The sequence below is a fragment of the Drosophila novamexicana genome, unplaced genomic scaffold, assembly GCF_003285875.2.
Source record: "Drosophila novamexicana strain 15010-1031.04,08,12 unplaced genomic scaffold, DnovRS2.1 tig00001340-arrow-arrow-pilon, whole genome shotgun sequence".
Taxonomy (NCBI): domain Eukaryota; kingdom Metazoa; phylum Arthropoda; class Insecta; order Diptera; family Drosophilidae; genus Drosophila; species Drosophila novamexicana.
Window position 1 is genome coordinate 422,142 of NW_020824850.1, and position 12,807 is coordinate 434,948.

The 12,807-nt window shown below is 41.2% G+C and overlaps 2 protein-coding genes across 3 annotated transcripts in view; one reads left to right on the top strand and one right to left on the bottom strand.

Annotated features, from left to right (window-relative positions):
- Positions 1 to 3,459, top strand: part of LOC115767135 (bromodomain-containing protein DDB_G0270170) — a 43,937-nt gene extending 40,478 nt beyond the window's left edge. For both annotated transcript variants that reach the window (XM_030711296.1, XM_030711297.1), the window contains exon 6: positions 297 to 3,459. In XM_030711296.1, the coding sequence (XP_030567156.1) occupies positions 297 to 1,646 (1,350 nt within the window). In that variant the 3' untranslated portion in view covers positions 1,647 to 3,459. The remainder of the gene's footprint in view (positions 1 to 296) is intronic.
- Positions 3,460 to 10,125: 6,666 nt separating this feature from the next.
- LOC115767130 (20-hydroxyecdysone protein) lies at positions 10,126 to 11,535 on the bottom strand. The gene is made up of 2 exons (XM_030711292.1): positions 11,350 to 11,535; positions 10,126 to 11,094 (listed from the first exon to the last, which is right to left on the bottom strand). The coding sequence occupies exons 1-2, from the start codon at positions 11,533 to 11,535 to the stop codon at positions 10,126 to 10,128; spliced, it is 1,155 nt and encodes a 384-aa protein (XP_030567152.1).
- Between the last annotated feature and the right edge of the window lie 1,272 nt (positions 11,536 to 12,807).

Here is a 12,807-nt window from a genome sequence, read left to right on the forward strand (position 1 = left end):
AAATACCGGGTAGTGTAAAATATAACTTACGACAAAGAGAATGGATAGATTGAAATTTTCACGGAAGGGAAATAAATGGAAAAGAGATTAAGCAAAGTCGGGAAAATATTAGCTATTGTAAGTCGTGGAGTTTAAGATAGTACGGATAGATTTAAATTTTCACGGACGGGAAATGGATGGAAAATTTACCGGAAAATACCAGCTAGGACATCAAATCATCATATCATCATCATGATCATCATCATTTTATTGATTTCCAAGCATATTTATGAACATACTACTCCCATTTTATTCAGGCGGAGAATCCGAAATATCGAGGGCCACGTCTGTGTGCCATGCGCATACAGCAGAATGGCCAGAGCAACATACTGCTGGACAATCTGGAGTCGATCGAGACACATGTGCCGGTCATCTATAAGCGGCGCGAACGACTGCTGGACGAGGAGCTGAACGATGGCAAGGACATTATCACGTCCAAGGAGAGCAATGCGACGGCTGTGGTCGAAGTGTGGCAGGCCTCGGCAATGCCGCACGAGAATGTGGCACTGCAGCCGGTGCTGGAGCCGCAGGTGGAGCTAAAAGAGACTGAAAAGAGCGTCCAGTTGGACAGCAGCAATATGCCCACGGCGGTTTCGTCGGTGGCAGCGGGAACAACGGAGGTTGTCGCTGGATCAGGTGTTCCAATTGGTCCAGGTGTAATAACTGCAGCGGCTGCTGTTGCTGCAGCTGCTGTGTGCTCACCCAAGCACTCGGCCAACTCGAGTTCGCTGAGCGATGCCATTGACTATCAGGAGAGCGTGCTGCTGCGTCGCCAGCAGCTGAATCGTGTGGCCGAGTGGGTGCAGCACAATACACAGCAGCTAGAGCAGCGGGCGCTGCAGCAGCCGGCGCTGCCCACGGACTCGAATTCGGGCACGGAACGGCAATCATCCTACTCGACTCTGGATCGCATGGACTCCATATCCATAGAGAAGCTAAGCATGGACTCGGGCTACAAGACAACGCCACAGCAGCTGACCAATGGCTATGCGGATGCGGGCAAATCCACGGAGGATTCGCTCTCGCCCAAGACAGACATCACTAGCAATTCGCTGCCGGAGGCAGTCATGTCCAACAGCCAGCCAGGCGCCGTGTCTGCCGCTGTGGTGACCAAAAAGGCAGAGCTCTGCACCACCTACTACAGGCGCACCACGCGTTCCGGCCTGCCCGTGGCATATACCACGACCACGACCACCATGACGGCAGTAGCAACAGCAGCTGATTCGCAGGGCTGCTCCTCGGCCGGGTCGCCGTCCCTGCTGTGCCCCGAACAGCCCACGTGTGATATACTCAACTATAAATACTATCCCAATGATACGGACAAGACGCGGTCCGTGCAGGCCGAGCTGCACACGACCACACAGCACGTGGACATCGCCCAGATGGAATACAATGTGAAGCAGTTTCTGCTCAAGCAGAACGAGTGGTCCATGCGCGCCGAGGCAGCTGCGCCAGGTGCTGCCGGCGCTTCGGCGCCACGTCTGCTGCGGCATACGCGTCTCCTGGGACCCGGCGTGGGTGAGCGTGTGCGCATGGCCACGCCTGGTGGCGCTGTGGCAGCCGCGCCCAGTGTCCTGGCGCCGCACAGAACTGAAACGAATTTATAAGCGTAGGGAGCAGGCGTCACAGGAGCGAAGCATCAACCAAATTGTATTCTAGTTTAGCGCCAGATACCAACCAGGAGCAATGCTTACAAGCAAGTTTAAGTTAATAAGTACCATGTGCTAGTAAATGTACGATATATATATATATACATGAATATATATATATATTTATACCTATGTGTAATTCTTAAAACTACGTCTAAGCTGATTGGCTTCAGAGTTGCGCTTATAATGCAGCTATATGGGCATCATGGCGTTGGAATATTAGATACATACCTAAGTTCATACACTCAGAGAAAAACATTTAGTATTCAATACTTAAATCAATCAGAAACGTGGACAAATCGCGTTCAAGTTCAAAATTTTGTAAGCTGACATGTAATTTCTTTTAATTCAAGCTTTGTAAAGCACTTGTAGAGGGTATTATAATACAGTCACAAAATATGTTGAAGAAGACATCATCGATTCCATATATACTTTATATATTCTTGAGCAGCATCAACAGCTCTACAAACTATTTTCTCAGTTTCCGTATCATATCGACCTGAACGGGCCACTATATCACATAGCTGCCATAGAAATAATCGGTCAAAACTAAGTTTATGTATGAAAAACTTCTTTACATGATATTTTCACTTGTCAAACTTGCACCCATACAGTTTTGGGACTACTTTACCATATAGCTCTTATAGGAAGAATCAGACGAAAAGTTAGTTTTCGTATGGAAAACTAGTCGGTTTTTCATGATATCTTGACCAAACTCAGCAATTGCGAGCTTCACTCTTCTACGAACATATCTGCAAAACCGTAACAATCCGAATGACTATATTGTTTCTTGTATAGGAACAATCGGATAGAGGCAAAGTCTTCACATAAAAGCGCTTCCAAGCCACATAGTCTACTATAGTATTTGGACGTTCTCTTTTGTTTTTATATTAATGTTTATAATGTTTACATTATAGATGATTTGTGCTTAGCAGCTTTTTCTCTGAGTGTAGCAATTCACACAACCTTCTCGAGTCTTCCTTCTGCTGTATAAACTGTACAAACTAAACTTTAGAGCTTGCTTTCGATATTTAACATGAACTTCACGTTTATGCCCCAAATGTTTGTCTTCCTTTCTCGACTTTCTCTCATCTCTCACGCCCAACGCCACGCTGATCCGGCCTATATATAAATATATATATATATAAATTAAAAAGCATATGATTATTCCATATGATATTCAAATTTTCGCATTACCTTTTGGTGTCTGCATGTTAATCAATCCATTTAATATACAACTCTATATATATATATATATATCTGCTTAGGCTATAACGATATTATGCTAAATTGATTGATATGTATTTGATAAGCGCCATTATATTTTCTAGATTCCAATTGTGCAATATTTGTTATTAGCGAGAAACCAAGAAAAACCAAGAAACAAAAAAAGACGTAAAGAAATGAATTTTTATTTTTATAAAATGCGACCAAAGAAAAAACCGAGGCATACGAAAACCTATTCGAGAGTTCTATCTATTAAGTTCGTAATATTTGAAATCTAATATCCGCCAAGAACCTGCCTAATGTTTAAGCTTCTACGATATAGCAGCCGCTCTATAATTAACCTATATACAAGTGTACTGTACCTTCTTAGTAAAAATTAGCAGCAACTGTACTCATTCCTGCCCATTAGATGACCTTCATAACACACAGCCTATATACTCTCGATCTACACACGATCTTTATATATATATATAGAGGAAAAACTGAATGTAATCTTGAGCTAACTAGCATTGCAATATATATATATATATAAACGTATCTGAACAAACATATGAAACACACACAGACATACGCTCACATACATATATTTACACATATATACCGCATCGAAAGCATATTCATACACACACACACACGTACACACTCGTATATCCGACCCACAACAAACTACTTTGAAAGGCTTCAAATTATCTACCGAAACATTTTCTATATACACGCATAATCCCTCCCAAATTTAAAAATCAAAATTAAATGCCTATTTACTCGTCTATTTACAAGCATAATACATACATACATAACATACAAATACATGCATATAACTCCATATATACCTATATATATATATATGACTTTAACATGTATACACTGAGCGAAATGCTATATGAAAAATGCTTTAATACTGTTATGTTTGGCCTATTTCTAAACGTTTAATTAGACACAATTCTCTCAAATAAAACGAAAAAAACTATTACTACTTAATAAACAGCTTCGAACTGGCTAGCTGAACAAATTATGCCACATAGTTTTGTTCAGTGTAAGTTAACTTTATGCTACATTTAACTCTAAACCAATGCAGCTCAGTTCGTCAATCAAATACAAAGACTTGCAAAATGTTCTTCATTCAACCAATACACAATCAAAACAAACATATTCAGAACCCACAAACAAATCATTAACTACTCAAAAGCACAGAAAACAAACTACTCAATTCTACTCTTTGCTATCCTCGACTTGTACTCATTCAACTCGCTGCTCAAAAGAAAGGAAAAAAACATGAAATATAGTCGCATATTTCGTAGTTCCACATTATAAAAAAAAGAAGCACATCTCGGCGTGCTTTTTGGTTAGCAATATAACACTGGCCCGCCCCCGCCTCACTCACCCCTATTCCCCCGCATCTGCCAGTTTACAATCACCTCATTAAGCTACGCATTTAAATTTAAGTAGAATTATTTCAACAAATTTTCGAGCTCAAAGAACTTTATAAAGGCAGCCTACGACGTGTAACATTACGATTATTAGCAACAACAAAAAAAACCAAATATATATATTTAAAATGAAATGGAATTTCAACAAAAGCAAAATGCAAAAGAAAAACAACTTAGCATAAATATTTGGACATAAGTTTTTCCTCGCCCCGCATATATGCAAACTGAAGTACTTAGTTTTAAGCGGTTTTTTGCTGATTTTTATTAGACAACTCCTCAACTCCCCCCGCCCCCCTCGGACCCCTTTAGCCTTATATATGAGTGTACATTTTTGCGCCTAGTTTGATATAACAATTTTTGAGCTATCGAACCACCTTAATGTGTAACAACAACTAAACAAACCGAAACAAATTAAATAAATATGAGATAATTTTTGAAAAAAAAAAAAACATTAGAAAGTTATTTATTAGGGTTTGATAAAGGATAAAAAATATGTAAATATTTTATATATATTTGGTTTTTTGTTTATTTATTGCTTTACTTGTGTTTCCAGTAAAATTTACTTAACAAGCCCGCTTGCCTACATCCTTCACAGGTCGGTAATTGAGAGTCCTTTGTAATAAATTTCGTCAAACTCATTAAGATCTCATTAGAGAGCTGCTCAAAAACACAGCTGCTTAGGTACAAATTGTTTATGAGTTCTCGGCATTTTCGGAGAAACTTTCCAAATTCTTGCAGCAGGTTATATTACATTTCTAAATTATCTGTGCAGTAAAATTATATTGCATATTACATTATATTATATTAAATATTATCCCAATTTATTTTTTTTACCATGTTTTTGAATGAATGCAAAGCAACGGACGGGCTTTAGAACATTCTTCAGCTCAGTTTTCTATTGTTTGAGCATCTAATTTTCAAGATTAGTTGAATTAAGAAAAATATAATTATACAGAGAAAACTAGCTTGGGCTGACAGCGACTGTTGGGTAGTTAATGTCCGGTCAAGATAAGTGTCTGCTCAAAAGAGGGGGAATTGATGTGGTCCGATTTGTATTGGTCTTCGTTCGGAAACTTCTATGGGTGTGGGCAATTTTGGCCTATGTCTATATAGGATATTTTAGAGTACCATTTCAACATGAATTTTGACCAACAATAATGTTGTCAGATATAGAATTATCTAGAGGCCAAACCACGAACAACGAACCTGACCTGGTGAAAACCCGTTGAGTTTGACCAGGTTATAAGCAGGGGAGATTTAGACCCATGTCCATGTCTATATCCGATTTTGGGCGGCCAAATTTTGACATGAATTTCGACCAAAAAATGTGTTGCCAGGTGTAAATATCAAATTAAAGAATGTTCAAAACCATGAAGAAAAATCCAAATCTCGTGAAAATCGGTTGAATTTTGGCCGAGTTATGGAAGGGGGAAATTTCGACCCATGTCGATATCCATTTTTAAGGGGTCACATTTTGACATGAATTTCGACCAAAAAATGTGTTGCCAGGTTTAAAGGCCAAATTAAAGTAGGCTCAAAACCATGAAGAAAAATCCAAATCTCGTGAAAATCGATTGAGTTTTGGCCGAGTTATGACAATGGGAAATTTCGACCCACGTCGATATCCATTTTTAAGGGGTCACATTTTGACTTGAATTTCGACCAAAAAATGTGTTGCCAGGTTTAAATGCCAAATTAAAGTAGGTTCAAAACCATGAAGAAAAATCCAAATCTCGTGAAAATCGGTTGAATTTTGGCCGAGTTATGGAAGGGGGAAATTTCGACCCATGTCGATATCCATTTTTAGGGGGCCACATTTTGACATGAATTTCGACCAAAAAATGTGTTGCCAGGTTTAAATGCCAAATTAAAGAAGGTTCAAAACCATGAAGAAAAATTCAAATCTCGTGAAAATCGGTTGAATTTTGGCCGAGTTATGGAAGGGGGAAATTTCGACCCATGTCGATATCCATTTTTAAGGGGTCACATTTTGACATGATTTTCGACCAAAAAATGTGTTGCCAGGTTTAAATGCCAAATTAAAGTAGGTTCAAAACCATGAAGAAAAATCCATGTCTCGTGAAAATCGGTTGAGTTTTGGCCGAGTTATGATAATGGGAAATTTCGACCCACATCGATATCCATTTTAAGGGGTCACATTTTGACATGAATTTCGACCAAAAAATGTGTTGCCAGGTTTAAATGCCAAATTAAAGTAGGTTCAAAACCATGAAGAAAAATCCAAATCTCGTGAAAATCGGTTGAATTTTGGCCGAGTTATGGAAGTGGGAAATTTCGACCCATGTCGATATCCATTTTTAGGGGGCCACATTTTGACATGAATTTCGACCAAAAAATGTGTTGCCAGGTTTAAATGCCAAGTTAAAGTAGGTTCAAAACCATGAAGAAAAATCCAAATCTCGTGAAAAACGGTTCAATTTTGGCCGAGTTATGGAAGGGGGAAATTTCGACCCATGTCGATATCCATTTTCAAGGGGTCACATTTTGACATGAATTTCGACCAAAAAATGTGTTGCCAGGTTTAAATGCCAAATTAAAGTAGGTTCAAAACCATGAAGAAAAATCCAAATCTCGTGAAAATCGGTTGAATTTTGGCCAAGTTATGGAAGTGGGAAATTTCGACCCATGTCGATATCCATTTTTAGGGGGCCACATTTTGACATGAATTTCGACCAAAAAATGTGTTGCCAGGTTTGAATGCCAAATTAAAGTAGGTTCAAAACCATGAAGAAAAATCCAAATCTCGTGAAAATCGGTTGAATTTTGGCCGATTAATGGAAGTGGGAAATTTCGACCCATGTCGATATCCATTTTTAGGGGGCCACATTTTGACATGAATTTCGACCAAAAAATGTGTTGCCAGGTTTAAATGCCAAATTAAAGTAGGTTCAAAACCATGAAGAAAAATCCAAATCTCGTGAAAATCGGTTGAATTTTGGCCGAGTTATGGAAGGGGGAAATTTCGACCCACGTCGATATCCATTTTTAAGGGGTCACATTTTGACATGAATTTCGACCAAAAAATGTGTTGCCAGGTTTAAATGCCAAATTAAAGTAGGTTCAAAACCATGAAGAAAAATCCAAATCTCGTGAAAATCGGTTGAATTTTGGCCGAGTTATGGAAGGGGGAAATTTCGACCCACGTCGATATCCATTTTTAAGGGGCCACATTTTGACATGAATTTCGACCAAAAAATGTGTTGCCAGGTTTAAATGCCAAATTAAAGTAGGTTCAAAACCATGAAGAAAAATTCAAATCTCGTGAAAATCGGTTGAATTTTGGCCGAGTTATGGAAGGGGGAAATTTCGACCCACGTCGATATCCATTTTTAAGGGGCCACATTTTGACATGGATTTGGACCAAAAAATGTGTTGCCAGGTTTAAATGCCAAATTAAAGTAGGGACAAAACCATGAAGAAACATCCAAATCTCGCAAAAATCGGTTAAATTTTGGCCGAGTTATGACAATGGGAAATTTCGACCCATGTCGATATCCATATTTAAGGGGTCACATTTTGACATGAATTTCGACCAAAAAATGTGTTGCCAGGTTTAAATGCCAAATTAAAGTAGGTTCAAAACCATGAAGAAAAATCCAAATCTCGTGAAAATCGGTTGAATTTTGGCCGAGTTATGGAAGGGGGAAATTTCGACCCACGTCGATATCCATTTTTAGGGGGCCACATTGTGACATGAATTTCGACCAAAAAATGTGTTGCCAGGTTTAAATGTCAAATTAAAGTAGGTTCAAAACCATGAAGAAAAATTCAAATCTCGTGAAAATCGGTTCAATTTTGGCCGAGTTATGGAAGTGGGAAATTTCGACCCATGTCGATATCCATTTTTAGGGGGCCACATTTTGACATGAATTTCGACCAAAAAATGTGTTGCCAGGTTTAAATGCCAAATTAAAGTAGGTTCAAAACCATGAAGAAAAATCCAAATCTCGTGAAAATCGGTTGAATTTTGGCCGATTAATGGAAGTGGGAAATTTCGACCCATGTCGATATCCATTTTTAGGGGGCCACATTTTGACATGAATTTCGACCAAAAAATGTGTTGCCAGGTTTAAATGCCAAATTAAAGTAGGTTCAAAACCATGAAGAAAAATCCAAATCTCGTGAAAATCGGTTGAATTTTGGCCGAGTTATGGAAGGGGGAAATTTCGACCCACGTCGATATCCATTTTTAAGGGGCCACATTTTGACATGAATTTCGACCAAAAAATGTGTTGCCAGGCTTAAATGTCAAATTAAAGTAGGTTCAAAACCATGAAGAAAAATTCAAATCTCGTGAAAATCGGTTCAATTTTGGCCGAGTTATGGAAGTGGGAAATTTCGACCCATGTCGATATCCATTTTTAAGGGGCCACATTTTGACATGAATTTCGACCAAAAAATGTGTTGCCAGGTTTAAATGCCAAAATAAAGTAGGTTCAAAACCATGAAGAAAAATCCAAATCTCGTGAAAATCGGTTGAATTTTGGCCGATTAATGGAAGTGGGAAATTTCGACCCATGTCGATATCCATTTTTAGGGGGCCACATTTTGACATGAATTTCGACCAAAAAATGTGTTGCCAGGTTTAAATGCCAAAATAAAGTAGGTTCAAAACCATGAAGAAAAATCCAAATCTCGTGAAAATCGGTTGAATTTTGGCCGAGTTATGGAAGGGGGAAATTTCGACCCACGTCGATATCCATTTTTAAGGGGCCACATTTTGACATGAATTTCGACCAAAAAATGTGTTGCCAGGTTTAAATGCCAAAATAAAGTAGGTTCAAAACCATGAAGAAAAATCCAAATCTCGTGAAAATCGGTTGAATTTTGGCCGAGTTATGGAAGGGGGAAATTTCGACCCACGTCGATATCCATTTGTCACATTTTGACATGAATTTCGACCAAAAAATGTGTTGCCAGGTTTAAATGCCAAATTAAAGTAGGTTCAAAACCATGAAGAAAAATCCAAATCTCGTGAAAATCGGTTGAATTTTGGCCGAGTTATGGAAGGGGGAAATTTCGACCCACGTCGATATCCATTTGTCACATTTTGACATGAATTTCGACCAAAAAATGTGTTGCCAGGTTTAAATGCCAAATTAAAGTAGGTTCAAAACCATGAAGAAAAGTGCAAATCTCGTGAAAATCGGTTGAGTTTTGGCAGAGTTATGGCAATGGGAAATTTCTACCCACGTCGATATCCATTTTTAAGGGGCCACATTTTGACATGGATTTGGACCAAAAAATGTGTTGCCAGGTTTAAATGCCAAATTAAAGTAGGTTCAAAACCATGAAGAAAAATCCAAATCTCGCGAAAACCGGATGAGATTTGACCAATTTATGGGGTTGGGAAATTTTGACCCATATATGTATCTATAAATTTGACCAGCAAGAATGTTTAAAATCTAGAAAAAGGGGGGAAAGGAATAAATAAGAACAGAAACCCCAAAAGAGCAGTCACTTTAATGATATTTATTTAATGTATTTTGTGTTTTGTTTTTATTAAAAATAAATTCCTGCGAAAATGAAATAAATAATTTGTTGCATGCACTTAAACAACTATGGAAAGTATTTCGCTTTTGCTTTTCTCTCATGCTCTGCCGAACTTTCTCCTTCTCTCTTCTGTGTGTGTTTGTGTGTCGAAAAATGGCGATAAAATGGCTTCAGTCAATGCGACTTCTCTGCGTCTGCCTTTTGTGGCAGATGGAGATGCAAATTGTGTGTGAGTGTGTGTGCTTGGGTGTGTGTGTGTGTGTGTGCATTTAGAGAGCAACTGCATCAGCGGGCTGCTGTTCCGGCTGCTGCTCAACAGAATTGTTGCTGCTGGCTGGCACATCGGCGGAGGCATCATCGTTGACCACAATCACCTCGTTGGCGGGCACCGCCTCCTCGAAGGAGTCATCGATGGCCTCGCCGCTGTTGCGCACCTCGTTCTCCGATTCGGCTGGCTGCTCGGCCACATCGTCGGCCTGCTCCAGCTTGTCGTCGACGCCGGGCTGCTTGATGGGCGCCTCGGTGACAGCCGCAGCTACAGCCGAAGCCGCTGCAGCTGGTGCATTCTGTGGCCGATTGCCGCCCAGGAAATTGATGATGCCCTGCAGCGGTCCGCCGCCCTGTTGTCCCTGAGCTGGTGCCGCAGCAGTCGCTGTTGCATTGTTGCCGCCGCCAAAGACATTGTTCACAAACGACTGAATGGGCCCGGGCGGACGTGCTGTGGTCGGCTGTGCGTTTTGCTGGCCCGTCAGGCCGGAGAGTGTGTTCTGGAACTGGGTGCCCAGATTGCTGGCGAACTGCTGTATGCCCTGGAAGGCCTGCGTGGTGCTATTCACTACAGTTTGTGCCGCATTCTGCACCGCATTCTGAGCGGAGGTTATGGCCGCGCCGGGATTCAAGAAACCGGGCACAGTCGGCGCCGGCGTCGCTGTCTGATCCGCCTGCACCTGTTGCGATGACTGCTGCTGCTGTCCGTTGAACTGGTTGAGAAACTGGCCAATGGGTGAGTTCTGTATCAGCTGCTGCACAAAGTTCTGCTGCGTTGTGCTCTGCTGCGTGGGCGTCGCCTGCGTGGCCTGGCGCACATGCGGCTGCACTGCATCCTGCTCCACCGCCTGCTGCTCGACGGGTACAGCGTCTGCCACGGGAGCGACCTGCTGCTCAGCGTTTGCCTCAACAACTGCCTCGGCGGGCAGGGACTTCAATATGGGCTGTGCGGGCTCCGCCTCCGACTCCGACTGCGACGGCGACTTCTCGGCAATTTGGGGCAGCTCAGTCTTTAGCTCAGGTTCCGGCTTCGACTCTAGCTCCGGCTGAGATTCCAGCTTTGGCTTCGACTCCAGCTCTGGCTGAGATTCCAGCTTTGGCTTCGACTCCAGCTCCGGCTTAGCTTCCTCAGCTTTGGCTAGTTCGGGCTGCTGCTGCTCAGGCAGCTGGGTCTTGGTCTCCGCCTCCCTTTCCGTCTGCGTCTCCGGCACGATCTCCGTCTCCGTCTTGATGGGCTGCTGCTGCTCCGACTTGATGGGCTGCTCCTGCTCCGCGCTGATCAGCGGCAGAGCCTGCGGTTCTGGCTCTTTGATGATGGCAACGGGTATATCGAGCGCCTCCTTGGACGGCTGCAGCACACGTCCCTGGCTGCCCAGAGCCAGACAGAGTAGCACCAAGGCAATTGGCTTCATTTTGGGTTTGATTATTTTTTTCTGCTTTCGGCTCGCGACAAACGATTCACACAAACTGCTGAGCTCTACGCCTCACGGCCACAACTGTTTGAAATTTCTTTAGCCTCGGCGCATTTATACACTCGGCTCGCAGACACTCGACGCCGGCAGCTGCGTCGACTGCGGCAGCGGCTGCGTGGCGAGGCAGCCAGAAGATGGCGCGCTCTGTCTTGGCCAATTCTTCTGTCAAATGTCATTGAACTGAACTGCAGCAGGCGAAGCTGAAGACTGCAGTTGCAGTCGTTGGGCCCTTCTGGATAATTGGCCAATTCTAAGGAGTCTTGTGCTTGTTGTCCATGGGCGCGGGAGGCGGGAGCGGAGGGAGGGGCGGAAGGGGAGTGCTTGCACACTTGTCTGGCTTGAACATATTCCAGCCGCATGTTCTGCACATTAAACTGATCAAGGTTAAGCTGCTTTTATTTTTCCTTTTTCTAGCAGAGAGTGCAGCGAGTTGAAGTTAATTAATAGATCGATTGGACTTTGCAATGGCTTTCAGAGGCAGCCAGAGCCTCAATGTGGCTAAAATTAGAGATCATTAATTTGATATACACACAGTGGGAATTAAATTATAGCTCTGGCAGACAGCGTAGTCTAGGGTATTCATATAGCTAATGTCTTGGGCGAGGTTTATAGAAGACTGTGATTTTTTTAAATATCAAAATATATGATATGAACTATTATTATTGTAATTATATTATTAATATTAATGAGATTACTATTTCAGCCCAATTTGTTTAAAAAAATATGTAATGCTGAGTGAAAGGCTTCTCTTGAAGCACATCTATCTATATATCTAATACTATTTGTCCTGACTGAATTGATTTGTGATCAAGCCCAAACGGAGCTGTTAAGCTAAAGTCTTCAGTCTTATTTGTCTGGCTGGTTGCATCTCTAAGCAATGGGTTTTTTTTTATGATCCAATACAGAATTTCCTTTTTTATATAATTTCCGATTTCCTTAACGTTTATTGCGGTTTGAGCGTTTGATTAGATGCAAAAAGAATCTGATGACTCGTAGAGAAAATGATCTTTAATATGAAAGTTAATATTTAACAAATTTTTTGAAGGCATTTTTTGATTTACTCAAATTGTTTCATATATTTTATATATTGTCAAGAATTTTTTATAGAACCCAATTTAATTATTTGAGACTAAAAGCAATCGAGAGTTTAGTCCTTGATAAGTTGTTTTTTTTTTTATAAAATCTTTTTCCAACTTGATTCAAATTTTCACA